We start from the raw sequence: 26098 nt of genomic DNA, 5'->3' as shown, positions 1-26098 counted from the left end.
GACTAGGTTCGATTTCTGGCTCTGCCACGAAATTTGGAAAGTAGTACGAGGGCTGGAACGGGGTCCACTCAGCCTCGCGAGGTCAACTGAGTAGAGGGGGTTCGATTCCCCACCTCAGCCGTCCTGGAAGTGGTTTCCCGTGATTCCCCACTTCTTCTCGAGGCAAATGCCAGGATGGTACCTAACTTAAGGCCATAGCCGCTTCCTTCCCTCTTCCTTTACAATCCCTCCGATCTTCCCATCCGTCCACAAGGCCCCTGTTCAGCATAGCAGGTGAAGCCACCTCGGCGAGGTACTGGTCATCCTTCCCAGTTGTATCCCCCAACCCAAAATCTCACGCTCCGGAACACTGCCCTTGAGGCGGTAGAGGTGGGATCCCTCGCTGAGTCCGAGGGAAAGACCAATGCTGGAGGGTTAAACAGATTAAGAAAGAAAGAGAGAATATAAATGTAAATTTATGCTTTGATTAATTTTACACTACATTTGTTCCGCTGATGGAACTCGTTAGATCTACTAATATCTATTACTTCATGGACATCAAACCGATTTTGTGCTATTTGTTTGTACGTCGCACCGACACAGATAGGTCTTACGGCCTAGGAATGGGAAGGAAGCGGCCGTGGCCTTAATTAAGGTACAGCCCTAGCATTTGCCTGGTGTGAAAATGGGAAACCACGGAAAACCATTTTCAGGGCTGCCGACAGTGGGGTTCGAACCCACTATCTCTCGGATGCGAGCTCACAGCTGCGCGCTCCTAACCGCACAGCCAACTCGCCCGGTAAAACCGATTTTGGGATATTCCGTGTCGCCGAAAGACTTTCACCCCGGGCACGGGAAATTTTGCTCAGATTTGGATAAGTTCGGGACATTCGGGACGAGAGGCAACCCTCTTCATGAACGCTGACTCTCATGTCAGCCAGTCTCTCAATTATACTCGGGAGGATAAATAATGAAACATCCTTAGACAACTTGGGGCCTCATGGGAGGAATGTAAGTCGCTACCCTATTTAGTTTATTGAACTATTAATAGGAATGACACTAATATTCTCCCTGTCTGCACAAAACGTGACGAGAGCCTTACAGAACGGCTCCAAAAGCACTAAACTTTCGGCTGGTACTGTACATTGTTATCAGAACACAGCGTTAACCCCTGATTTAGGCGCTATCGTGCGTGGAATTGCAGAGGGAGAGGGGTTTTGAAATAAACGTGACCTTATTTAGATGGCAGTGGCGGCCTTTAGGGAAAATTTAAAGTTTAAGATAAGCGTGGCATCAACTTGCTAATAAACAGGCAGCATGATGTCCACTTTAACGCGGTGATGTATGGGCGAACATGACTTTATCGCCTGCCACCACATTCAGCACTGCATTTACAGCGGACTGTCCCGCGAGAATCAATTCCCGGCCGCAACCCACACTGCATTTCCTTCACAAAATAACTCCAACCTAACATACGACCGACCTAAAAAAAGCTATTCAGAGATAAAATGCTACATATCCATTTTGTAGAAAATTTTCTAGCTCCCTCTAAAGCAGAAGACAGCAAACGCCCAGGTCAATTTTCTCCACTAATGTAGTCTATGACATACACAGATATCCGGCCTCTATTGTTGTCAAAGCCGATAGTTAACGCAGTACTTAGGATAAAAATATACACTTTATATTAGCCGAAATGAGGTGCGCTCGATCCTATCTAGCCTTGCAAGGTTAAAACAATTAGGCTCTCTTTAATGTAACCAGAAAAATATAAGATTTTACGTAAAACATAAAAAAAAATACAAATGGAACATCTCACAACTATTAAACGATACAGAAATAATAATAATAATAATAATAATAATAACAATAATAATAATAATAATAATAATAATAATAACCGTGCCCGGTCAGCTTACGTGGGGGTTTAGATCTGAATTTAGTAAGAGCTAGGCATAACCCTGCGTAAGACACTGGGGTGGGGGCCCTCAACCCCGACACGGCGCGTCCCAATGGCTGATAGGGGAAGCTCCTGTAGATATGCAGGACAGGTGCGAATAAGGCTTCGCCAAATAAGCACCCGCGGATCAACTGAGGTGTCAGGAAAAATGGTCAACGGCTTCAACGGCAGAAGAGGACATATCCCAATGACAGAGAGGGCGGAAGAACCGACCCAAATCCACTTTGCGTCTGACTTGCAGCAAGCGGCAAAGTGGTCAGCGTCTGTCTCCAATGGAGCGGCTGAACATCACATCACCTGGCTGTAGGTTATAAAAAGCAAAAATCAACTATGAAGAGTTCTAAAACTGTGCCTCGGAAAATGCCGCTGCCTGGGGTACGCCAGGGCATCTCTGGAGCCACCGCTAGAGATGACAGCATGCGAGCCGGTGGTGGTGGGAGCGTAAGCTGCTGGCCTCCCATCGGGTCACCCGAACAAGCTACAGTAGCTCAAGACGATCATAGCGGAACACAAGAACCTGATTATCATACCGCACCTGGTGCGAGTGCCTTTGTGCCAAGTACGACCACTCGTATCAGTAAGCCCAAAAAACGCATTAAATGGAACAATGATATGAATGAATTTATCATGCGGGCATATCTTCGAATAACTCGTCTTGAAACTGAAATTGCAGGATATAGACAACAACTACACACAGCCTTTACAAATCAGTACCCAACAATGAAAGTTACTGAACAGCGCATTGCAGATCAACGAAGATCAATCATCAAGAACAATTTGATCCCGGGTCCTGTTCTTAGTAGAATCAGACAAGAAGTAACACAAGAACTCTTTCCACATCTTGAAAGTACCGAGTCTGACTCAACGGTTAACAGTCCACCTGATACTGATATAACAGTACATACAAGTACTCCCGAAGTGATACTTTCAGATAACTCTGACCTCCATGACAAGACACATGTTGAATTCTACAAGGCCCTTCTAGAATATTCTGGTACCGATCATACACAACGACCCATACTGCCAAGGCAGCAATCATCCAAAAAGTTTGGAAAAATCATTGAAGATCTTAATTCGAAAGTCTTGCCAGAATATCTGAAAGAGCATCAGACGTTCCCTGAAGTACATACTGCTATATACTGTGCAGCACTAGCCGCAGTACGACTGAACAATGGAAAGCCATTTTTGCCTAACAATAAGTCTGTCAAGAAAAAATTGAGAGAACCACCTTGGGCAAAACGCCTGAAAGAACGCATCATCCAAATCCGCCAGGACGTCAATCGCCTGCATCAATACAAGAATGGAGTAAGAGGGAAACGCCTAAATAACAAAATTATTCGAATTCTGAAAATCAGTTCAAGGCAGAGTCTGGAGGAACCTGGAAGCACAGTACTACAAGAAACCCTCGAAATCATGAAGCAAAAGTTGGCCGCATTATCCAAGCGCCTCAAAAGATACCAAAACACCACAGAGAGAAAATCACAGAACGCAATGTTCGAAAGAAATGAGAAACAGTTCTACAACAATCTGAACGAGAGAACACAAGATGCAGCACAAGATGGAAATACGCCCAACGAAGGAAAAATTCACAGCTATTGGTCGGGAGTATGGTCGAACCCAATAGAGCACAATGCGGAAGCCCATTGGATCAGTGAACTGAAAGATAGAACTAATGAAGTGAAGTATATGGCAACCAAGGCTGTTGAGATCGGAGAAATACAACAGAGCATCAAGAAACTGCAGAACTGGAAGGCCCCAGGCATTGATCGCATACACAATTACTACTACAAGAAATTTACATGTACTCATTTCCTTCTGACTCAACATTTCCAGAAATTTTTAGACAACCCGGCAACATTCCCAGCTTTCCTGTGCACTGGCATCACATATCTGAAACCAAAGGATGAAAATCTGCAAAATCCAGCGAAATATCGGCCTATAACATGTCTATCTACTCTATATAAGATATTTACATCTATAATAGCCAACAGAATTCTGAAACACTGCGAGGAAAACCACATCATTGCCGAGGAGCAAAAGGGTTGCAAGAAGAATACCAAGGGGTGCAAGGAGCAACTGATTATCGACACTGTGGTCCTGGAACAAGCACACCATAAATCCAGGAACCTATACACGTGTTTCATTGACTACCAAAAGGCCTTTGATTCAGTACCACACACTTGGCTCATACATGTTCTGGAACTATATAAAGTTGACCCTTCAATCATTCACTTCCTGAAGACGGTAATGGCAGACTGGAACACCTCACTTCACGTTTCTCTAAGAAACTGTAGTGTTGCAACGAGACCCATACCAATACGACGAGGGATCTTCCAAGGGGACTCACTGAGTCCATTATGGTTCTGCATGGTATTAAATCCACTATCCTACCTACTGAACACAAGTGGGTATGGATTTAGCATTAAGAATAAGCGAGAAGAGCTATTAAAAATCAGCCACCTACTCTATATGGATGACATTAAGCTGTATGCCTCTACCAAACCCCATCTCCAACATCTCTTCTCAATTACCAAGACGTTTTCTTCAGATATAGGCATGCGGTTTGGATTGGACAAATGCAGAACCCAAACTGTCATCAGAGGATCCTACTCAGCACAAGGGACACCTTCGAGTTTAAGCGACGAATCCATACAACAGCTGGAGGAAGAAGAAATGTACAAATACCTCGGTTTTCATCAGAGCACTCGTATGAAACATGCCGACATCAAGAGAAATGTCATGCAACAATATATAACACGTCTCAACAAGGTACTATCATCAAAACTGACAGCTAAACATCTTACCAAAGCAGTCAATACGTATGCCGTACCACTGCTCACATACTCCTTTGGTATCATAAAATGGACCCAAACAGAACTTCAGCAGTTACAAACGAAAACAGCAGTTTCACTCACCCGGTACCATATGCACCATCCTAAATCTGCAACCGAACGTCTTACACTCCCGAGATCGGAAGGTGGTAGGGGCTTCTTATCCATTGTCAATTTACATAACAATCTGATATCAAGTCTAAGAGAATATTTCCACTCGAGAGCTGATACATCGTGTCTTCATCATGCTGTTTGCAGAGCTGATATAAACTATACACCTCTCAATCTGTCGTCGCCAGAAATGCCTGTTTCTACCCCACCTACGAAAGAGATGAATATGGCCATGTGGAAGCAAAAACCTCTTCACGGGAAATACCCCCATGAACTGGATCAGCCTCATATCGACAAACCTGCGTCGCACGCTTGGCTGACCTACTCCGGTCTTTTCCCAGAAACAGAAGGATTTGTTCTGGCCATCCAAGATCAAGTAATTGCTACACGGAACTACCGTAGATTTATCATGAAGGATCCAACAGTTGTCTCAGACAACTGCCGCCGCTGTTCCAGAACTACAGAGAGCATACAGCACATCATCTCTGGTTGCCCACACTTGGCCAACACCGATTATAAGCACCGACATGATCAGGTAGCAAAAATAATTCACCTGAAACTTTCTGTAAAATGTGGATTTCTTCAGTCATCAACTGCATATTGGAAATATACACCTCCACCCATTCTCGAAAACTCTTCATATAAACTACTATGGGACCGAGAAGTCATAACCGATGTCACGCTCAGCAACAATAGGCCAGATATTATTCTAATCGATAAATCAAAAAGATCCGCATCCCTTATAGAAATTGCTTGTCCAAATACCTCCAATCTGCAAACAACAATAGCCACAAAGATATCAAAATACACAGAACTGGCAATAGAAATACAACGTCTGTGGAAACTAGAATCAGTCACCACAGTTCCAATAGTAATATCATGTACCGGTGTTATTCCAAAATGCTTGCACAGCTCTCTGGCCGCATTAAACCTGCATCATCACACATACGTAGAACTACAGAAAACCACCCTCCTGAGCACTTGCCACATTGTGAGAAAGTTCCTAGGAACGACTTTTCCTCTGACTCACGCCAAACAGCATGAAGATCCAGGCCGCAGTTCCAGTAATACTGAAGAACAGATTCCCAAAACGGGGACATAAGAAGTCTGAAGTTGTTTGTATTTATTGTATAAATGTATATGTTGTAATTATTTCTGTTGTAAATATTTGTACATATATGTACCTGTAGTTTCATAATCAAGAGGGTGACTCCTTGCTTAGGCCGAGTCAGCCCATTATGTTACCGGCACAAGCCGAGCCTTCCTAAAATAATAATAATAATAATAATAATAATAATAATAATAATAATAATAATAATAATAATAATAATAATAATAATAATAATAATGCAGTTTTTTTTTCAAAATGAATAACGTTAGACTTTACGGTCGTAAGTGGTAACAATATGGACATAAACATAGTTTAAAGTCCGCCTCTGTGGCTTAATGGTTAGTGTGATTAGCTGCCACTTCCGGAGGCCCGGGCTCGATTCCCGGCTCTGCCACGAAATGTTTGAAAGGTGGTGCGAGGGCTGGAACGGGATCCACTCATCCTTGGGAGGTCAAATAAGTGGAATTGGGTTCGATTCCCACTTCGGCCATCCTCGAAGTGGTTTTCCGTGGTTTCCCCACATCACCTCCAAGCAAATGTTGGGATGGTACCTTACTTAAGGCCACGGCCGCTTCCTTGTCTATTGCTTTAAATCGTCTCTTCTCCCCACAAGGCCCCTGTTAAGCATAGCAGGTGAGGCCACCTGTGCGAGGTACTAGACCTCCTTCCCGGTTGTATACCTCCGACCACAAATCTCACGCTCCAGGACACTGCCCTTGAGGCGGTAGAGGTGGGATCCCTAGCTGAGTCCGAGGGACAAACCAACCCTGCAGGATAAATGGATTAAGAAAGAAAGAAAGAAAGAAAGAAAGAAAGAAAGAAATAACATAGCTTAAGAACGCTAATCTGCAATGAACATTACAAAAGATAGTTTTTTTAACAAGCCAGAAGTTCAACTATTGACTACTGGATGCTGATGGCAACGTCGCCTGAAACTAGCAGGTGAGAGCCTTTCTGACAGATGCAGTTTATTCCACTATCATGATGAAGAAATAACAAACGAGTGTGTGAATCTTACGGTGTGGTGAGCTGGTATCCATAGCAGTGTATCAGTTGTTGACAGTGTCCCAGAGCTGGAGAAACTGAAGTTGGGAGGTGATCATGTGGATCGTTTTTGTAAATTCGTTCCTTCATCAGGCATTCAAGAAATTTAGAAACGAAACTTCTATTTCCGGAGCATTTCAGACACCAGTCCCATGTAGGTCTACTTTATGCACGTGTAAATTCTTTCTGGTAACATATGGTGCCTGTTCACACATGTGTATAAAACGTAATTAGGCCTACTTCAGACAAGACTTAATAGAAAGCGGGTATAGCCGTGAATTAGACATATGGGCTGCATAGAAGAGGTGGTAAAAACGTACTGGGTTCACCTGGAAGGACGTGGGTTCGATTCTCCGCGAATAAGACGAAAAATATAAAAAATGAGATTTTCACCTCCGGAGTGGCACATGGCTCTGAGGTTCACTCAGCCTACAATAAAACAGACTACCAGATTAATTCTTGGGGGCAAAGGCGCACGGGCACAGACTTTTTCTGTTAGTTTTACTGCGCATCGACACAAACAGATGGCGACAATGGGATACGGTGGAAGCGACCGTGGCCGTAAGTAAGTTGCCGCCCCAGCATTATTATTATTATTATTATTATTATTATTATTATTATTATTATTATTATTACTTTATTATCATCATCATTATTATAATATATGGAGAAATTGCTCGCTTGGGGAAAGAATGCTAGATGAAAATACATAAGTCCAAAACAACAATAATGGAATGCAGTCGAATTAAGTCAGGTGATACAGAAAATATTACATTAGGAAATGAAGTAGATGGATATTGTTACTTGGGCAGTAGAATAACAAATGATGGCGGAATTACGAGAACATGAAATGCAGACTGGCACAATCAAGGAAGACCTTTCTTAAGAAAAGAAATTTGCTCACTTCGAACACTGACATAGGAATTAGAAATATATTTTTGAAGACTTTCGTCTGGTGCGTGGCATTGTATGGAAGTGCAATATGGACGATAACTAACACAGAAAGAAAGAGAATAGCAGTTTTTGACATCTGGTGTTACAGAAGAATGTTGAAGATGAGATGGGTAGATCGAATCAAGAATGAAGTGAGACTGAATTGGTGAGAGCAGATCGATTTGACTCGATTTGACGAGAGGAGATGTAATGATTGGACTCATCTTAGGGCACCCAGGACTTGTTCGGTTGGGTTTTGAGTGAAGTGTAGGCGGTAAGAACGGTAGGGGTAAACCAAGTCCGGCCCCGCGGTGTAGGGGGAAACGCGACCGCCTGTCACCCGGCATCCCCTGGTTCTATTCCCGGCTGGGTCAGGGGTTTTTAATTGTAAATGATTAATATCCCTCGCCTAGGGACTGGGTGTTCTTGTCGTCCTTAACGTTCCTTTCCTCACATTCAACACTCTACACTTCCTCCATTCCAGTTACACGCAGGTTCATATCACATGGTGCAAGTAGGGGCAAAAGATCTCTATAGGTCGACGGCCCGAACAAATAGCATTTTTATAAAAATAAAGAAATAACCAAGATATGACTACGTCAAGCAGATTAGAGCAGATGTAGGATATAGTAGCTAAGTAGAAATGAAATGGTTAGCACACGATAGGGTGGCATGCAAACTGCATCAAACCAGTGTATGGACTGATGACTTCATCATCATCATCATCATCATCATCATCACCATCATCATTTTCCGGCTCCTTGGATGATTGGTCAGCGTTTAGGCCTTCGATTCCAATAGTCCGCGGTTAGATTTCCGGCTGGGTCGGTGATATTAATCGCGTGTGATTAATTCTTCTAGTTCGGGGACTGGTTGTTTGTGTTTGTCTCAACACTCTGCTCTTCATATTGAGACAACAGACCACACTACCAACCAGCACAGACAAACGAAATAGTGATTACATCCCTCCACATGGGGTTGGCATCAGGAAGAGCAACCGTCCGTAAAATAGGGCTAAATCATATGCGCTTCAGTTCACACCCGCGACCCCGCAAGGTGTGGGAAAAGCGGTAGAATTATATTATTATTAATCTCTCCGTCACTGGTACCATTTAATGAGATTCCGAAAGTAAGCTTCCTCGCAATGGGGCGGACGGCACCTGGACGCGCGATGGATGACCTATTCAAGTAGACTCAGAGCAGCTTTAACTTCGCGCGGATGAATTCGGCATTTCTAAACGGCTGAACCTTGCGCCATTCACAATTAGCTGTGATAAAACACAAACGTTTCCATGTAGCGAGCTAAGGGTGGTGTGAATCGATCGTGACTTGCATTAGAACAAATCAGCTTTTACATGCCTGAAAACACACTGTAGAGAGAAAGAGGAAAAAAAAAAAAAATACAATTTTGTATTGCGCGAAGAGAGTGCTAACGCTGGCAATTTGCCTTCTCACGGCCCTGCAGCCCTCAGCCAGTTCCAAAATGAAATTAAAATCATTGCGGAACCAATATTTATCACACGCCCTTGCTCGCACCCCTACCCCCACCTCAGTTATTAACTTTCTCGCCTGGCTGTGGCCTGACGGGCTACCCTCCACTCCCCGTGCTGCAAGCGACGCACTGATTTCAAATCGAAGCCGGGGCCATGGTACGACAACAATGTTGGCAGGCATGAACAACACGTGCGACGTGCGGGGAGAGCGGGCGACAGCGAAAGAGTGAGAGAGAGATAAGGGAAGAGAGATGGAGATATTCAAACCGATCCACTCTTGGGGATGTGTACGGTACGACACGGCACGGCACGGCAGGACTGGCCTGCCAGCGAAGGGATTGTGAAGAGAGGATTAATTTCACGCCGCTCACTTAAAGGGCGGTACAAACGAAAAATAATAATCTAGGCCTACAGTAAAGTACCTTGCACTTAAGAATCCATAGAATTCGTTGGAATTTTTACGTTCGTGATAATGCCTTTTTCGGTTTTGCAAGCAATGGAAGCATGGGGTAGATCTGTAGGTTCTCTTTCTCAGTTACAACCATTCCTAAAGCTCTGTAGATCAGTGCTATAGTATCGGCCTCCGAATCCCAAGATTTAGATTCAAACATGACATAGGGAATTGAATTTTTGAAAGGCTGTCCCGAAGTAATTCACCGATACGAGGTTGACGTATTTGAGCACCTTCAAATACCACCGGACTGAGCCAGGATCGAACCTGCGAAGTTGGGCTCTACCGAGCGAGTTACTCAGCCCGGCTGTCTAACTTCACTGTGTGCACAAACGACTACCACTTCTTTGATTTAGTTCTGAATTGTTTAGGAATGTAGAGTATTTTTGAAAAACATATTAAATGAATTGTCCATTATGATGCTTCTAAAATGTCCAGGCTCACTTTGCCGCAGAGTTTCGTATCCGCTGTCGGCAGCCATGAAGATAGTTTTCTGTGGTTTCCTATTTTCACACAAGACAAATGGTTAATTGACCTTAATTAAGGCCACGGCCGCAAGCCTTGTCTGTGTCGGTGCAACGTACAGCAACTTGTAAAAAAGAAAAAGAAAAAAAAGAAAACCCTGTACAATGGCAGGTACCACATTGCAACAAGCTATCAGATCATATAATTCAAATACTACGATGATATCTACGTTGTCCTAGTCTAGAAGGTAAGTTGGAAGAAGTAGAAAACACTACGCGTGCGTAACTTAGTGACTAACCAAGGGTGTGTCTTGGCCGGGATGGCTTGAAGACAGGAAGTTCGGCCGTATAGTGGACTTAACATAACAGCTTAAAGCTTGCCACTAGCCGAGTGGTGTATTATCACTGCTATTGTTATCCAGATGTGTTACAGCGTTCATCCTCCATCACCAATTCCTTTGTAAGTCATCTTCTCTTCCACGCCTTGGCTCTGCTTTGCATACAACGAGAGCTTCTATCAGTCCCACCACAAGCTACAATAACACTCCAGTCCATATCTCCCAGCACCATCAAGTGTTCACTCACCACAGCTGTGCAACATGGAATAATACGTTATCACATCAGATGAAACTGAACAATGCACTTCCTCATTCCTTGTGGTCTTCGTAAAAAATATGGGATAAGAAAATGGTGAAACATAATTGAAACGTAAATTGATATTGCATAAGAATATGACCAATATATTAAAAGACGGTGTCTGATTTATCACGTTTGTTTACCCGCTAGGTTTATTTTCTCTTTCTGTAGCTATCCTGTATTCCTAGTCGTTTTACCACCTGTAATTATCTGTTTTTCGTCTGACTCCGTGACTGAATGGTCAGCGTACTGGCCTTCGGTTCATAGAGTCCCAGGTTCAATTTTCAACTCGGCTGGGGATTTCAGCCGCATGTGCTTAATTCCTCTAGTTTGGGAACTGTATGTTTGTGATCATCTTAATACACATCGTCATGTACACACAGCACACCACACTACCAACTATCACAGCAAACGTAATAGTGAATACAGTGATACTTCTAACGGACATCTCTGAATAACGGACACCTCTAAATAACGGACATCTTAAAATTCTCCGGAATAAATCATCATCAGTCGGTTTACTCATTGCTGAGCGTCGTGACCTCATGTCTTCACTTTGTTAGTAACTGCATCCTTAACGAGATTTTTCCATGTTGAGCGGTCTTCAGCTCTTCTTAATATATTGTGAAGAGGTAGACCGGTGATCTTCTTTGCTTGGTCTAACCATCTACTTGTTGTTCTGCCTCTTGGTCTGGTGCCTTCAATTTTGCCTTGCAGAATGGTCTTTTCTAAATTGTCTCCTTCTCTCCTCAAAATGTGTCCCAGGAACTGGAGGTAACTTTCACTAACGCGGGAAGATAAACGTTTTGTGATGCTCAGTTCTTCTATAATGGAGGCATTTGTTCTTCTTTCTATCCATGGTATACGGAGCATTCTCCGCCAACACCACATCTCAAAGGCATCTATTCGGTTCTTGTCACTAGCCTCCACAGTCCAGGTCTCACAACCGTATAGGAAAACAGAGAACACCAGTGATTCCACCAATCTTATTTTCACTGTTTTGGATAATGCCCGGTTCTGCCAGATCTTTGTGAGTTTAACCATTGCGGCACGATCTAGGACAATCCGTCGGTTTATTTCTTTATCACAATTTCCCGTGTTACTGATTATGGAGCCCAGATATACACAATCATTCACCAACTCCAGATCTTTCAGACATCCTGTTATTTGGATTGGGATTTGACTTATGTCGGCTGATAACCATTAGTTTGGTCTTTTTCATGTTAATTTCTAGACCAAAATCCGAAGTTTAATGGCAAAATTACTTCTCAATAATGGACATTCTTAATAACGGACGCGGACACTGAAAACTACCTCCCCAACGCAATTAAAACGGACAGCGTGAAAGAAAAAGTAGCAGTTCCTGTAACTGGACACAATAATGGACAGTATTTCGAACTAGTGAGCATTGTTTCGTGTTACTACCAAACACATTTATTTTTTAAAGTGCAGACAGTACTCTTTAGAAGTGTGTGTCACGTAAGCTATGCTCCGATGCCGCAGAAACGCAAACAACTGACTTTAAAGGGGAAAACACCAACGAGAAAGAAAAAGTGTTCCAGACATGGCCGTATGGTTTGCTTTTGGAATAAAACAGGTCAGTGACGTTTTAAGAAACAAAAGTAATATCCTTAAATTGTGGGCTGGAAATGAAAATTTGATGCTCATTTTCCTATATATCGGGCTTGAAAATGGAGAAGTTAACGTTTTTATGATTTTGTCGTGCTTGTAGCAACAGCATGCCTGTGAGAGGTCCTCTTATCCGTGAAAAAACACTCGAAATCGCTAAAGAATTAGGGTATCTTGAATCTGAAGCATCCGTGGGCTGGCTTGGAACGATAAGGATTAGGCACAACATCTCTTTTTCGAAACGTCTGCGACGGCGAATCGTGTTCGTTTGACGAAAACATTATGTCGAAGTAGGAAAAATACACTTTTTTCTGCATAATGGGAACTTTTTAACAAGGGACATTTATTATTCCCCAGGCCTGTCCGTTACTGAGAAGTTTCGCAGTACCGTATATCCCTCCACATAAGGCTGGCGTCAGCAAGAGCATCCAGTGGTAAATCATGGTTTAATTAACATCAGTTACAACCCAAAATAATTGGGAAAAGGCCAAGAAGAAGAAAATTCGTCGTTATATTTTTGTCTCTTCCATTTTTCCTGTCTTTATCCGGCTTTTCTCATATCGCAAACTTCCCGCTTTAAGACTGAAGATCTATGAAGATGGCCCCTCATTGAGTGTTCATGCCCACCCTCCTGAAGAAGATGAGAAGAAATAGATCCAGAAGAACTGGGATTGATGATGAGAAAGCCAATCTATTGGAAGACAGCAGTGTATGAAGATATGGCGATCGTCCTTGACCTAGAGTGTATTCTTTTTATTGCTCCCTTTTCCTACACTGACATATCATCGTGTTTATTTTGTTAGCTTTCCAGAGTTTAAAAACTTTGGTCCATAGACTAAGCGGTTTCTGATTAACTTAGTCAGCTCTCCAAATGAGCACCAGAAGAATTTCGTACTCTGAACTAATCGTCGATCGAGGCGCAAACTGACTATGCAGCCATTGCTTGTAGGCCTACAGCAGTATTCGGGAAGGAATGATACTTTTCTCTTTACTCCTCACTTGGTCAGTAGACCAAGAGGGATAATTAACCCTACATCTATAATTACTTCTATACCATAATATATAAAGAGGTAAAGTTTGCTTTATGCAATGGCTAATCTCGCGAACTACTGGACCGATTCTAAAAATTATTTTACTAATGTAAATATTCACTATCCCTGAGGGACATGAGCTGCATTTTATTTTCAAAATAATTCTGGGGGGGGGGGGTGGAGAGATATGAAAATACTAGGCGAATATAGAATTTGTCGTACAAGGACGAGACAAAGCTCAATTTAAGCCCATTGACGCAAAGAACAAACCACGGTTACGGACCGAAAGCCATGTTTTAAGGCCCTCAAACCAACCTTTATGGAGATAATGGCACCACACTATCCCTGCTCTAGGAATCGGATAAACTGCCGTAACTATGGCAACGTCAGCTCCAGTATACTTACAGCAGCGAGATTTCTACAATATATCACAAAAACCTAACATGTTACAGACATGAACATTGGCATTTGGAATCTCCTTTAAAAATAAAAGAACACTTCTTTTTTTTTTTTTTTTTTTTTTTGCTTTACGTCGCACCGACACAGATAGGTCTTATGGCGACGATGGGATGGGAAAGGCCTAGAAATGGGAAGGAAGCGGCCGTGCCCTTAATTAAGGTACAGCCCCAGAATTTGCCTGGTGTGAAACTGGGAAACCACGGAAAACCATCTTCAGGGCTGCCGACAGTGGGGTTCGAACCTACTATCTCCCGAATACTGGATACTGGCCACACTTAAGCGACTGCAGCTATCGAGCTCGGTAACACAAATTGTTTTCAGTAAATCCACTTAAGGGGTGAGGGTGGGGCGGCGGGGGGTGTGGGTTGAAGGAAGTGAGGAAGGAGTTGAATTCTTTGTATGAGGATACATATATCTCAGAAACTGAAGATGTTACAGACGTTAAAACTGGTACTTGGAATCTCTTTTAAAAATAAATGAACACACTTTTCTTGGAAAATACACTTAAGGGGGTGAAATAATTAAAAACGGGTGAATTTTTAAAATGAGTATCATATTCTTCTATCGCTTATCCCACACCTGTGGGATCGCGGGTGCGAACTGTGTCGCACATGTGGATTTGACCCTGTTTTACGACTGGGTGCCCTTCCTGACGCCGACCCCGTGTGTAGGGATGCAATTACTATTGCGTGTTCCTGTTGTGGTTGGCAATGTAGTTTGTTGAGTGAATATGAAGGGGAGAGTATTGGGACAAACACAAACAGCCCGACCCCGAGCCAGATGAATTAATCACACGAGATTAAAATCCCCGACCCAGCCCGGAATCGAACAAGGAACCCTGTGAACCGAAGGCCTCAACGCTGACCACTCAGCCAAGGAGTGGGGCAGTTTTTAAAATGGGTATGTATACAGTATATCTCATAAACTTAACATGTTCCAAACGTGAACATTGGTATTTTAATCCCCCTTTAAAAATAAAGAAACGCGTACTTTTTGTTTTCGGAAAATCAACTTTTAAAGCTGGAGATCGAAAATAAGTAAAGGAGTTGAATTTTCTTTATGAGGATACTGTACTTATATTTCAAAAACTAAGATGTTACAGACGTGAAAATCGGTATTTGGAATCTATTTTAGAAATAAAGAAACCCTTTCTTTCGACTTAAAAGAGGACTGTTCCTCACATGTAGAGTTCCATGTCGCATGTTCAAGATTTAGCTCTGCCAGTAGCCTGTTCATCTTAGCTCCAAAAGGCAATGCCACAAACGTGGTTTACAAAGAGGTTCTGGGGTAAATGAAATGCAAATTTTCGGTGAGGTCTTATTCTTTAGAGATTTTCAGATATCTTATTGCAGTACCGAGGAACAATTAATTTTTATCAACTTACCAAATCCTCGCGAGCGAAGCCATGGGTAACAGATAGTTTATAATATATTCAATATTGTAACGTTATTTGTTTTACGTCTCACAAACTACTTTTAGATTTTCGGAAACACCGAGGTGCCGGAATTATGTTCCTCAGGAGTTCTTTTTACGTGACAAAAACTACCAACACGAGGCTGTCGTATATCAGCACTTCCAAATACCAACGGACTGGGCCAGAATTGAACCCACAAACTTGAGCTTAGAAGCCCAGCCCTCTACCGTCCAAGCTACCCTGCCTGACCAACAGCCTTCATTTCAGAATACATTTAGGTAATAAAAATATCGAATTTTCTTATCATGGATACCATAACTATATAATCCCTCTTCGTATGTCCTACAGAGACAAGCGACACAACCCTCCCTTCGCCCCCACGCGGCGCGGCCTCACACCGTGACCACCTTGTTGTATCTAATTGAAGCCCCCCACCCCCATTGTTCTCCCGTGCCGGATATAACGGCCATGGGCCACATCTGCCAGCCAGGTACGCAGTAAGCTCGTAATTACAGCCCAGTTCGCGCCTGGTTCGGCTCGCGGGACATGAAATATCATGATGGGTTGTACTTAACTGTAGAATTCCTGATACTCTCATTCAGGGAGGATTGATTTAAGACAAACTGCGCAATTATCACTCACGAAACTATCTTGTCGATAATTTACTGTATACGCAGTTGATAGTGTTATGCATAATTTACTTCTGGAAAGGAAGACATCCTATTCTTGTGGTTTCAGGTCAGTGCGTCTAAATGAGCGAGGTCTAAAATACATAATGTTTAATCAATAATTGCGTATAATGAAAAAAAAAGTGTTTACAATTTATCCACGGTTAATGGGAAAGAGAATCATGCCAAAATGTCTAATTTTGAATTAAGTATATCTCCCTGTGGGTCGGGGCGGTAGAATAACACCTTCAGTATCCCCTGCCTGTCGTAAAAGGCGACTAAAAGGGGCCCCAAGGGCTCTTAATTTGGGAGAGTGGGTTGGCGACCATCACGGGGCCTTCAGCTGAGTTCTGGCGTTGCTTCCACCTACTTGTGCCAGACTCCCCACTTTCATCTATCCTATTCGACCTTTCTTAGCCAACTCTTGTTCTTTTCCGACCCCGACGGTATTAGGTTCGTGAGGCCTAGGGAGTCTTTTATTTTCACGCCTTTCACGACCCTTGTCTTTCTTTGGCCGATGCCGTTTTTTGAAGTGTCGGACCCCTTCCATTTTTTGCTCTCTGATCAGTGCTATTAGAGTATTACCACTACCTGAATTAAGTCTAATCACAAATAATATCTGCTGAAGTATGGCTAATGCTGAAATGTGTAATTGGAAACAATATCTATTGAATAGACCCGGATGGTTACATATTCTTCTCCTTCTTCTCGACCTTTTCCCAATTACCTGAGGTCGGTATTTTGTATAAATTTAGTACATTTTCACGGCCCAATGCCTTTTGTTTCTGACGCCATCCCGGAGTGAAGATGCGTATTAATACGAGCCCTTCCCCCACTAATTTAGAGGATTAACCAGACAAAGTTAAAAACCCCGACCCGGCCTGGAATCAACCCCATTGCCCTCTGAACCCAAGACCAGTACGCTGACCATTGAGTCAAGAGACGGATATATATTTTGTTAAATTTAGAAATACTACCTTCCAACGAAGATAGCCAGTAAGAATCAGTATACACTCGTAAGTCTGTTACAGAATAGTGTAGAATATAGTTGTTGTTTTTTTTTTGCTATTTTGCTTAACGTCGCACCGACACAGATATGTCTTATGGCAACGATGGGATAGGAAAGGTCTAGGAAGTGGAAGGAAGCGGCCGTGGCCTTAATTAAGGTACAGCCCCGGCATTTGCCTGGTGTGAAAATGGGAAACCACGGAAACCAATCTTCAGAGCTGCTGACAGTGGGGCTCGAACCCACTATCTCCCGATTACTGGATAATGGCCGCACTTAAGCGACTGCAGCTATCGAGCTCGGTGTAGAATATAGGCTATGAATGTGAGATTTATAGCTATGCTACAGTTAACTTAAACTAACATGATGGTCCAAAATTTGGCGTGACTTTTGCAGTACGGATAGAACAATTTTATCTTTTACATTAGCCGAAATTCTTATTAAATTCCTCAAACGATCTTGAAATAGTTCACCGCACCCTCACTAGGATACTCAACATTTCAGTGTTGGCCAGATTTAACTTCTCCTTGAAGTATGGAATGGTGGTATTATAAATGATCGTTTTTGCACTGTCCGCATCAGAAAGTTGATCACCACCTAGTTCAAAAAGAATTGTTGGATCGATAATAAATTCCTGCCTAGTTTTGGTATTGTAGGCTAGAAAGTCAACACGTCTTTTCGATCCGTTTTCAGGAACACAGGAGCTCCTCAGTGGAATCATTTAATGACCCAACAAGACACCAGGCAGACTTAAAAGATACGTGCACCTAAATGCACCTCGAATTTCTGGAGTCCCACGCCTCCCACCCAAAACAAACCACATCATTCTATTAACTGACATGACAGGCGTCCTCCCTGTGCCTCCTTCGTATCAAACCGAGTTGGCTACTACTGAATTAAATAAACTGACAAGCCATTTGACTCGTGAACCATCTGCTAGAGGTTATTCCCGTACGGTACCATATAGTTGCTTGTCTGGTACTTTTGAAGAAGGCATGCGAGCTTGTCGAGCGCCCCACCCGGCTTGCCGTGGGCGTCTAGAGAGGCCGCGATGACAAGATCACCGAGATACAAACAGATGGATTCCACCGCCTACTGGTAACTCACGAACAATAGCGGCCAGCTTTTTGACGAACTGGAAGAGTTATGCACCTTGTACCTAGTTTCTGCAGCATCCGCCGCATCTCGCATCACACAATAACTTGAATTACCGGTACTACCTTACCTGCAGAAAGGGTGGATACAGAAACTAAGTTTATTTAAGACAATGATTATCAAATTGGGTGGGGGAAATAAATTGAGTGTTCTCAATAAATTATGGTCCCTATAGCCTATATAAATATTTAAATAATATTTTCTAAATCTATATTGGCCTAATTGAGAACTTCAAAATACCTCAGCTTAAGCGTTTTCTGCCGCTCCCGTGGTGTAGAGGTAGCGTGCCTGCCTCTTAGCCGGAGGCCCCGGGTTCGATTCCCGGCCAGGTCAGGGATTTTTACCTGGACCTGAGGGCTGGTTCAAGGTCCACTCAGCCTACGTGATTAGAACTGAGGAGCAATCTGAAGGTGAGACAGCGGCCCCAGTCTAGAAAGCCCAGAATAACGGCCGAGAGGATTCATCGTGCTGACCACACGACACCTCGTAATCTGCAGGTCTTCGGGCTGAGCAGCGGTCGCTTGGTAGGCCAAGGCCATTCAAGGGCTGTAGTGCCATGGGGTTTGGGGTTGGGGTTACGTGTTTTTTAACATTTGTTTTACATCGCGCCGATACAGATAGGTCTTATGGCGAAGATAGATAAGAAAGGGATGGGAGTAGGAAGGTAGCGGCCGTAGCCTTAATTAAGGTACAGCCCCAGCATTTTCCTGGTGTGAAAATGGGGAACATCGGAAAACCATCTTCAGGGCTGATGGCAGTGGCGTTTGAACCCACTGTCTCCTGAATGCAAGCTAACACCTTCGCGACCCTAAGCGCACGGCCAACTCAGTCGGTAGCTTAAGTTTTCACGTTGCCCTGATGTCCCTAAACTATTTCGAATAGTGGAATGGCAAATGATTTGTTGAACTATATGGATAATCCGAAAATTTCAAGAATTCTGGTGATAATGTTCAGAGGTGATGCGAACAGTCATACAATACAAGCATTTATCTTTCTGAACTCTTTGTACAGTGGGCACAGAATAAAACTGAAAGTATAGAGAAAAATACACTTAATCTTCAAAACAACAAAGGTTGTACTAGGAAGAACTCGCTCGCGACATCGTAAGGAATAAACGAAATAGTTTTTTTTTCTACCGCTCACTAATCTTGAATATTCGATTTACTAATTGCGGCACAATTCAAGAGTCTGGTATCTTTGAACGTTGTGAATGAAAAACAGCAAAATTTGTAAGGAACGTGGGAGTAAATTAACCGAGAAGACGGAACAGAAGTGATTAACATTCCTGAAACCAAGTGATCTGTAGGTGAATTATTTTCCTTCTGGTCCAAACATGTCTTTTTAATGTAAATATATTTGGTACTGTCTGTATATTATGTTCAGTCCTTGACCAGTTCCATTTCCGTATTGATTAATAATGTTGCACAAATTGACTGGATCGAAGTGAGGTTATCAACCACAGAGTATTCGTATATCAGCAATGGCCCTTTGTTATTCGCCAGAGTATGCATATCATGTTTGGTGCTCATACCAAACATATACAGGCTATTTTGAAAGATTTTCAGCTGTCCACTTATAATTGTCATGTTTTTACAAGTTTACATTTGTGTTTCTACATACTGACAACTTACAAGTTATATTAACTAAGCCGACACTGAAAATCAATGGCCTCCTCCTTAACAAATCATATCAAATAGGGTATTTGCCCTTCAATGAGACCTGTCGGTTGATGACAGGCATTTTAAAGTCTACTCTAGTTCAATAAGAACCCCTCTCAGCTTGCAGCGATTGACCCACCACATATTCGAAAATAAACGTCTGCGAACATGGAGAGGACAAAAGTTGAACGAGAAAGTGCTCAACTACTACATGGTCACGTACCCCCAGCTCAGAGACACAAGTCCAGGAACCGTTTTTATGAACATATTGGGAATTAATCGGATCGGCCGAAAATGCACGATTTACAACTATGGAAAACAAGGACTTCCAAAAAACCCGGATAGATGGCAGTAACTGAATGCTTACCATCTGACTGCAAGAGAATTGATCAACATAGAAATCCTTGAGCTGGTTGAGACCAGATGTTGACAGATCCAAAGAGACCTTAGCGAGATGGGGTTACATCGATCCTCACAATATTAAATGTGAATGCAGAGAATACTACATTCTAAAGCACATGCTTCAATGTCCGTTGTACTAATCCACCTTTACAGAAGATGAACTCATCCAAGGCACACAGAATGCCTTTGATGAAGCAAAGTTTTGGTCCAAATCTGCGTCCTCGTTTAACGTCCCGCTGACTGCTTTAATGGTTTCGGGGAAGCCGAGGTGTTGGAATTTTGTCTCGCAGGAGTTTTCTTACGTGCCGGTAAATCTACCAATGGGAGGCTGACGTATTTGAGCACCTTCAAATACCACCAGACTGAGCTGGAGTCGAACCCACCAATTTTGCCTCAGAAAGCCAGCGTTCTAGTTCCTGAGTGTCTCGCTCCATGGCTAAATGGTTAGCGTGCTGGCCTTTGGTCACAGGGGTCACGGGTTCGATTCCCGGCAGGTTCACGAATTTTAATCATCATTGGTTAATTCCGTTGGCACTGGGGCTGGGTGTATGTGTAGTTTTCATAACCATTTCATCCTCATCACGACGCACAGGTCGCCTACGGCTGTCAAATCCAAAGACCTGCACCTAGCGAGCCGAACATGTTCTCGGACACACCCAGCACTAAAATCCATACGCCATTTCATTTAATACATTGATTATTTACTGTGTCAAACTGCTAATTTAGTGTTGTATTTATTGTTCTAGCCTTTGGAGCACTAGGTCTACTTATAACTGAATTTCATTACCGGTATGCTGTTGTACAGGCCCTATTAATGACGAATAATAATAATAATTCGTGGGGATAAGACGTAAATTGGTAGAAAACGACACTATTTCGCTAGTTAAAAAAGACTATTTATCTCAAACGAGCTAGAATTCTATAGAGAGTCAACCACAGAAACAACGTAACACCACATTTTCATGCACTTTTTTCCTCTTCATTTTATGTAGGCCTAAAAGTTCCCTCTTTTACAGTTACAATTTACAAATTATCTTATACATTTTTCATATGAATCAATACGATTTGCTTTGTATTGTTGGTAAATGGCCTTCTGTGCATTAACCAAATCAGATTATTGCAATGGGAATCTGGACCGAAGCCTTAACTGAAACGATGCCTTAATAACAGATATTTCAAAGTAACTCCTGATGTTAACAGAGGGTCTGAGTTTTAATGCGATTATTGATTGGTATCAGCGAGTTCCACGAGAAAGCGTCGATTTATGAGGCATTCTTGAACGCTAGAGTACACAAATAGCTCACCTCGTATTTTTGGTATACTGGTACCGTACTACTTTTTGTGTTCAGAGCGGTCAAGTAGCCTCGTAACACAAAAGGTATTGAATATTCGTTACCACAACGTGTCCAAACTAACCTTAATGATTCAGTTCAGATAAATATTACATGTATTATACGGTAAGCTGGGTTCCGTGGTTCAAATCTCGGCCACTTTATGTGAGATTTTTGCTGGACAAAGCGGAGGCGGGACAGGTTTTTCTCCGGATACTCCGGTTTTCCCTGTCACATTTCATTCCAGCAAGACTTTCCAATATCATTTCATTTCATCCATCATTCATTAATCATTGCCCCAGAGGAATGCGACAGGTTTCGGCAGCCGACACAGTTCGGTTCCCATCCTCGCCGCTAGATGGGGGCTTCCTTCCTTCATTCCATTCCTGACCCGGTCGAATGACTGGAAACAGGCTGTGGATTTTCATGTATTATACGGTAAATGTTTATATTTGACAGAAATATTATATTAAACCTCCCGAATCTCTAATTTCTGTATGTCATCGAATTTCATCATTCGTTGTATTTCAACAGGTTTACCGATTTTTTTTTCTTTCGCTTTAACAATCCCGCCTGGTGGCCATGATAGTTACGGCGTCAAGTATATACGGTCTGACACCATGGTTGGCCCGTTCGAGTCCCGTTGGTGCGAAAATATTTTACCACCAGAATGTTGGTGGTATACGATTTCTAATCACTAGATTGCGTGTCAAAAGCCTGGATTCAATTCTAATCGGCAGTGTCCATATGCCGCTGTTGATGGTGATTCGTCGGCCGGATGGAGACCGGTAAGTCTCGAGGAGTGAGCTATCTTCTGACACCGGGATTCACCCTCACTCTTATCGTCCTCATTATCCCACATCCAGACGCGTCAAATAGAACGACCTGCACCAGACGAGTTGAACATGCACTCGGACACTCCCGGCACTAAAAGCCATACCATAAATACATTTGCTTTTACATTATATCTATTGCTATTGGACTCTTCTTCTACTGGACCTTTTTCTACCATTTAGCTCCATATCCGATAGTTTTACGTGACTATTAATATCGTGATCATAGTCACGGGCCCTCTAATTTTATGTGGACTACGAACCAAAGGGACGTGACATTTAAAACATCCACATGTAGGCCTATTGGATGGGATACCTAATCGCGGCCGCCTTGATGCGACGCCATTGACTATTCCACACGACTATCACGACCCCACCGTATCAAAAAATTAATTTTTTTTTTTGCTAGGGGCTTTACGTCGCACCGACATAGATAGGTCTTATGGCGACGATGGGATAGGAAAGGCCTAGGAGTTGGAAGGAAACGGCCGTGGCCTTAATTAAGGTACAGCCCCAGCATTTGCCTGGTGTGAAAATGGGAAACCACGGAAAACCATCTTCAGGGCTGCCGATAGTGGGATTCGAACCTACTATCTCCCGGATGCAAGCTCACAGCCGCGCGCCTCTACGCGCACGGCCAACTCGCCCGGTCAAAAAATTAATAATAAGAAAGCATTACTAATTATTGAGTCGGCTGTACATCTCAGTTGGTTAGGATCTAGCGTTCAATGTTCAACACTGGGACATCGAATCGAATTCTGCTGCAGTCGGTAGGCATTAAAGCGTATCTCAATATGAGAGACGTGTAAGCAATTTGGTAGCTTTTTCAGGCCAAAATGTCAGCACTGCGATGTTTCTTAAGACCAATAGCATAAAAGTCTAAGGGTCGTTTCATTAAACACTCTAATGGAAAATATATCATTCCCATATAAGATAAGCCTTGGCGCTGAAATTAATAAATATAATATTGGGCGTCTCTTTCATTCATTTTTATAACTGAGATTTTAAGACTATAAAAATAATATTATTTGGCCGTTGCATTAATTTATTCTTATTCACTTTTATAAGAATGAGTTTAAGTGGATTAAGACCCAGATTCTGATCTACATGTTGCTTCCCACCATATAATATAAAACAAATCGTAATTTGTTATCCTATTAAACGACATATATTTCCATCTTCTGACGTCAAAATGTCAGATTAATTGTAACATGAAAGAAAAGACAAAGAAATATTTTTTTTTTTTCAATTTTCTGGCAAGTCCTTCAGGCATTACATTTCAAATATTAAGTAAACAAGAGGATTTACGGTTTTATACAGGGATCACAAGTGTATATACTCTTGATTACTAAGTAAAAGTCCTCAGTACAAGGACAAACATTATAATAATCTTCCTATATTTCCGTTCTAACCGGCCCGCGGGAGCGGACTGATGACATTGCTTGTACTCACAGTTGTTTACGGGCGGTGTTTCAGTTGACAGAGAGTGATGTGCGTTACACCACAGCAGCTATGAATGAAACCGGCAATTGCCACTGGCCACAGCTATAAGATGGCATCGATCGAGTCATTATACGTGACACGTTCTTCCCTAACGGTTTCTTGATCATAGAAATAAGACACTGGGCACTATTGGATTGTCAAGTAGAAAGCAGGACAAAAGTACAACGTATTGTTGTCTTACACTGGAAACACAGGCTGTCCCAGTGTCCTTCGCATGCGCAGAATAAAAGGGCCACAATACTTTTTAGGGTAGAGTAAAGGAAATATTCTAAGAATGCTCCTTGAAAGGAAGTTATTTCTTATTACTAGTTCTTCGAAATATAAAAGCCTTCAGCAATAATGTTTCTTTACACACTTCTTGTACACCAACTGGAAAATGGAGATAAATAAATGTTCCCATACATGAATCAACAAAATTTTACTTGTGATATATGAATTTAAGTCCTTTAGAAAGGAGCTCCTAACATCTACAGTTTATAAAGCTGCAAGGGACGTAATTTCAGACAGAAAACACGCTGATACGTGAAAAGTAAACATTATTTACTGATGAACAAGCAACAATCTTCCTCCACAATCCAGCCTCCATTCCGAAAAGAAATATGATTGTATTAATAACACTTCATCGGGATGAAAATAGATTCTATAGCATCAAGTGTTTCAAAATAATTTTCGGCTCTAAAAGTTCAACAATGAGGCTAAATTCGTACATGAAATAGCAATTCTTATTAAATACTTCAGAAACCTGTAAACACAAACATTTCTAGTGAGAGAACGAAATACGATTCCTTTCTAAAAACAACACACATGGTTCATAATAGCGATGAGTTCATCATTAATGAATTAACGGACTATAAAGAGGATCTTAATGCATAACATTCCTACCTTGGATGTTGAAGTTGGCACGTACAGGGCTGGGTCATCTCTGGCGTCTTTCTTGCCGCTGAGAGTTTGAGTCCCGATGATACCATCTGCAGGCTTGGCCACATATCCAGGAGGTTGTCCAATTCTGAAGCCTTTCGCCTTCACCCAGAATCGAAACTTCGAGTTCTCAACCGAATTACTTTCCTCGCCTCTCAAGGTTCTGATTATTCTTGCATATTTTCTTAAGGTAATAGTTTTGGTTTTAGCAGAATCGCCATACGTCTGAATCACCCAAGGTTGATAGTGTTGAAACATGTCCTCCTTCATGTTTCCATTGTTGTTATTGTTGCACGGCAAAGTATGACGTCGCTTCTTGTGATTATTATTGTCCTCGGAAGATCTCTGAGAAGATGAACGTCGTTTATGTGTCGGGGTAGAAGTTTTAACGGGTGACATCATAGCTCCCGGTGATTTGGCGGGAGATATCTTTATTTTATTGATAGGCAATGCCATAGTTGTCATTGTTAAGGAAGATTCCGAGTTAGGCGATAATCTTCCGTCTATTTCTTTACCTAGAGTTGTTGCAGACATTAAGATAGTAACTCTGTTGATCACAAGTTAGGCCTACATATTCACTGAACTTAAAAAAATAAATAATTATGACAGTCGAGAGACGGATATGCCAGCACCGCTCAGAAAATTAGCGCCAAGTTATTGACATTAATATTAAAAACCAAGCCTATTCGACTGGAAAACTCGTTGAAAAACAAAGTTTCAAAAATAATCTATCACCACAGAATGAGCCCGATAAATAGGCAGGTATGGTCAGCAACACATGTCACTTATGAACTGATTGATCCGTTTTCACACACTCGAAAGGTAAGAGTAGCCTTATTCACTTCCTGAAAATTTCCTGTCACAATATTAGCAGCTGAAAAAGAGGAGATTGTTACGTATTTACAATATCCATTTATGAATGAAAAATTGTTTATGAATTAGTTCATTCATCCACAAATTCACTGGTGAAGATTATTTACAAACACTTTCTTGTATTATAGAACACTTCACTTCAATTGGTGCTGGTAGATTCACTATATAGTATATTCTGCTGTTTGATGATGTGGCCTGGTGATGTAAA

At 42.2% G+C, this 26098-nt stretch overlaps 1 protein-coding gene across 1 annotated transcript in view; it reads right to left on the bottom strand.

Annotated features, from left to right (window-relative positions):
* LOC136866397 (nucleolar protein 4) overlaps nt 1-25419 on the bottom strand; it is an 819316-nt gene extending 793897 nt beyond the window's left edge. Inside the window, exon 1 of the mRNA XM_067143319.2 lies at nt 24982-25419. Within this exon, the coding sequence (XP_066999420.2) occupies nt 24982-25419 (438 nt within the window). The remainder of the gene's footprint in view (nt 1-24981) is intronic.
* Between the last annotated feature and the right edge of the window lie 679 nt (nt 25420-26098).

This window comes from Anabrus simplex, chromosome 3, assembly GCF_040414725.1.
Source record: "Anabrus simplex isolate iqAnaSimp1 chromosome 3, ASM4041472v1, whole genome shotgun sequence".
NCBI lineage: Eukaryota > Metazoa > Arthropoda > Insecta > Orthoptera > Tettigoniidae > Anabrus > Anabrus simplex.
Note: the sequence above shows the minus strand (reverse complement) of the source record. Positions and strands in the feature narration are given on the sequence as shown.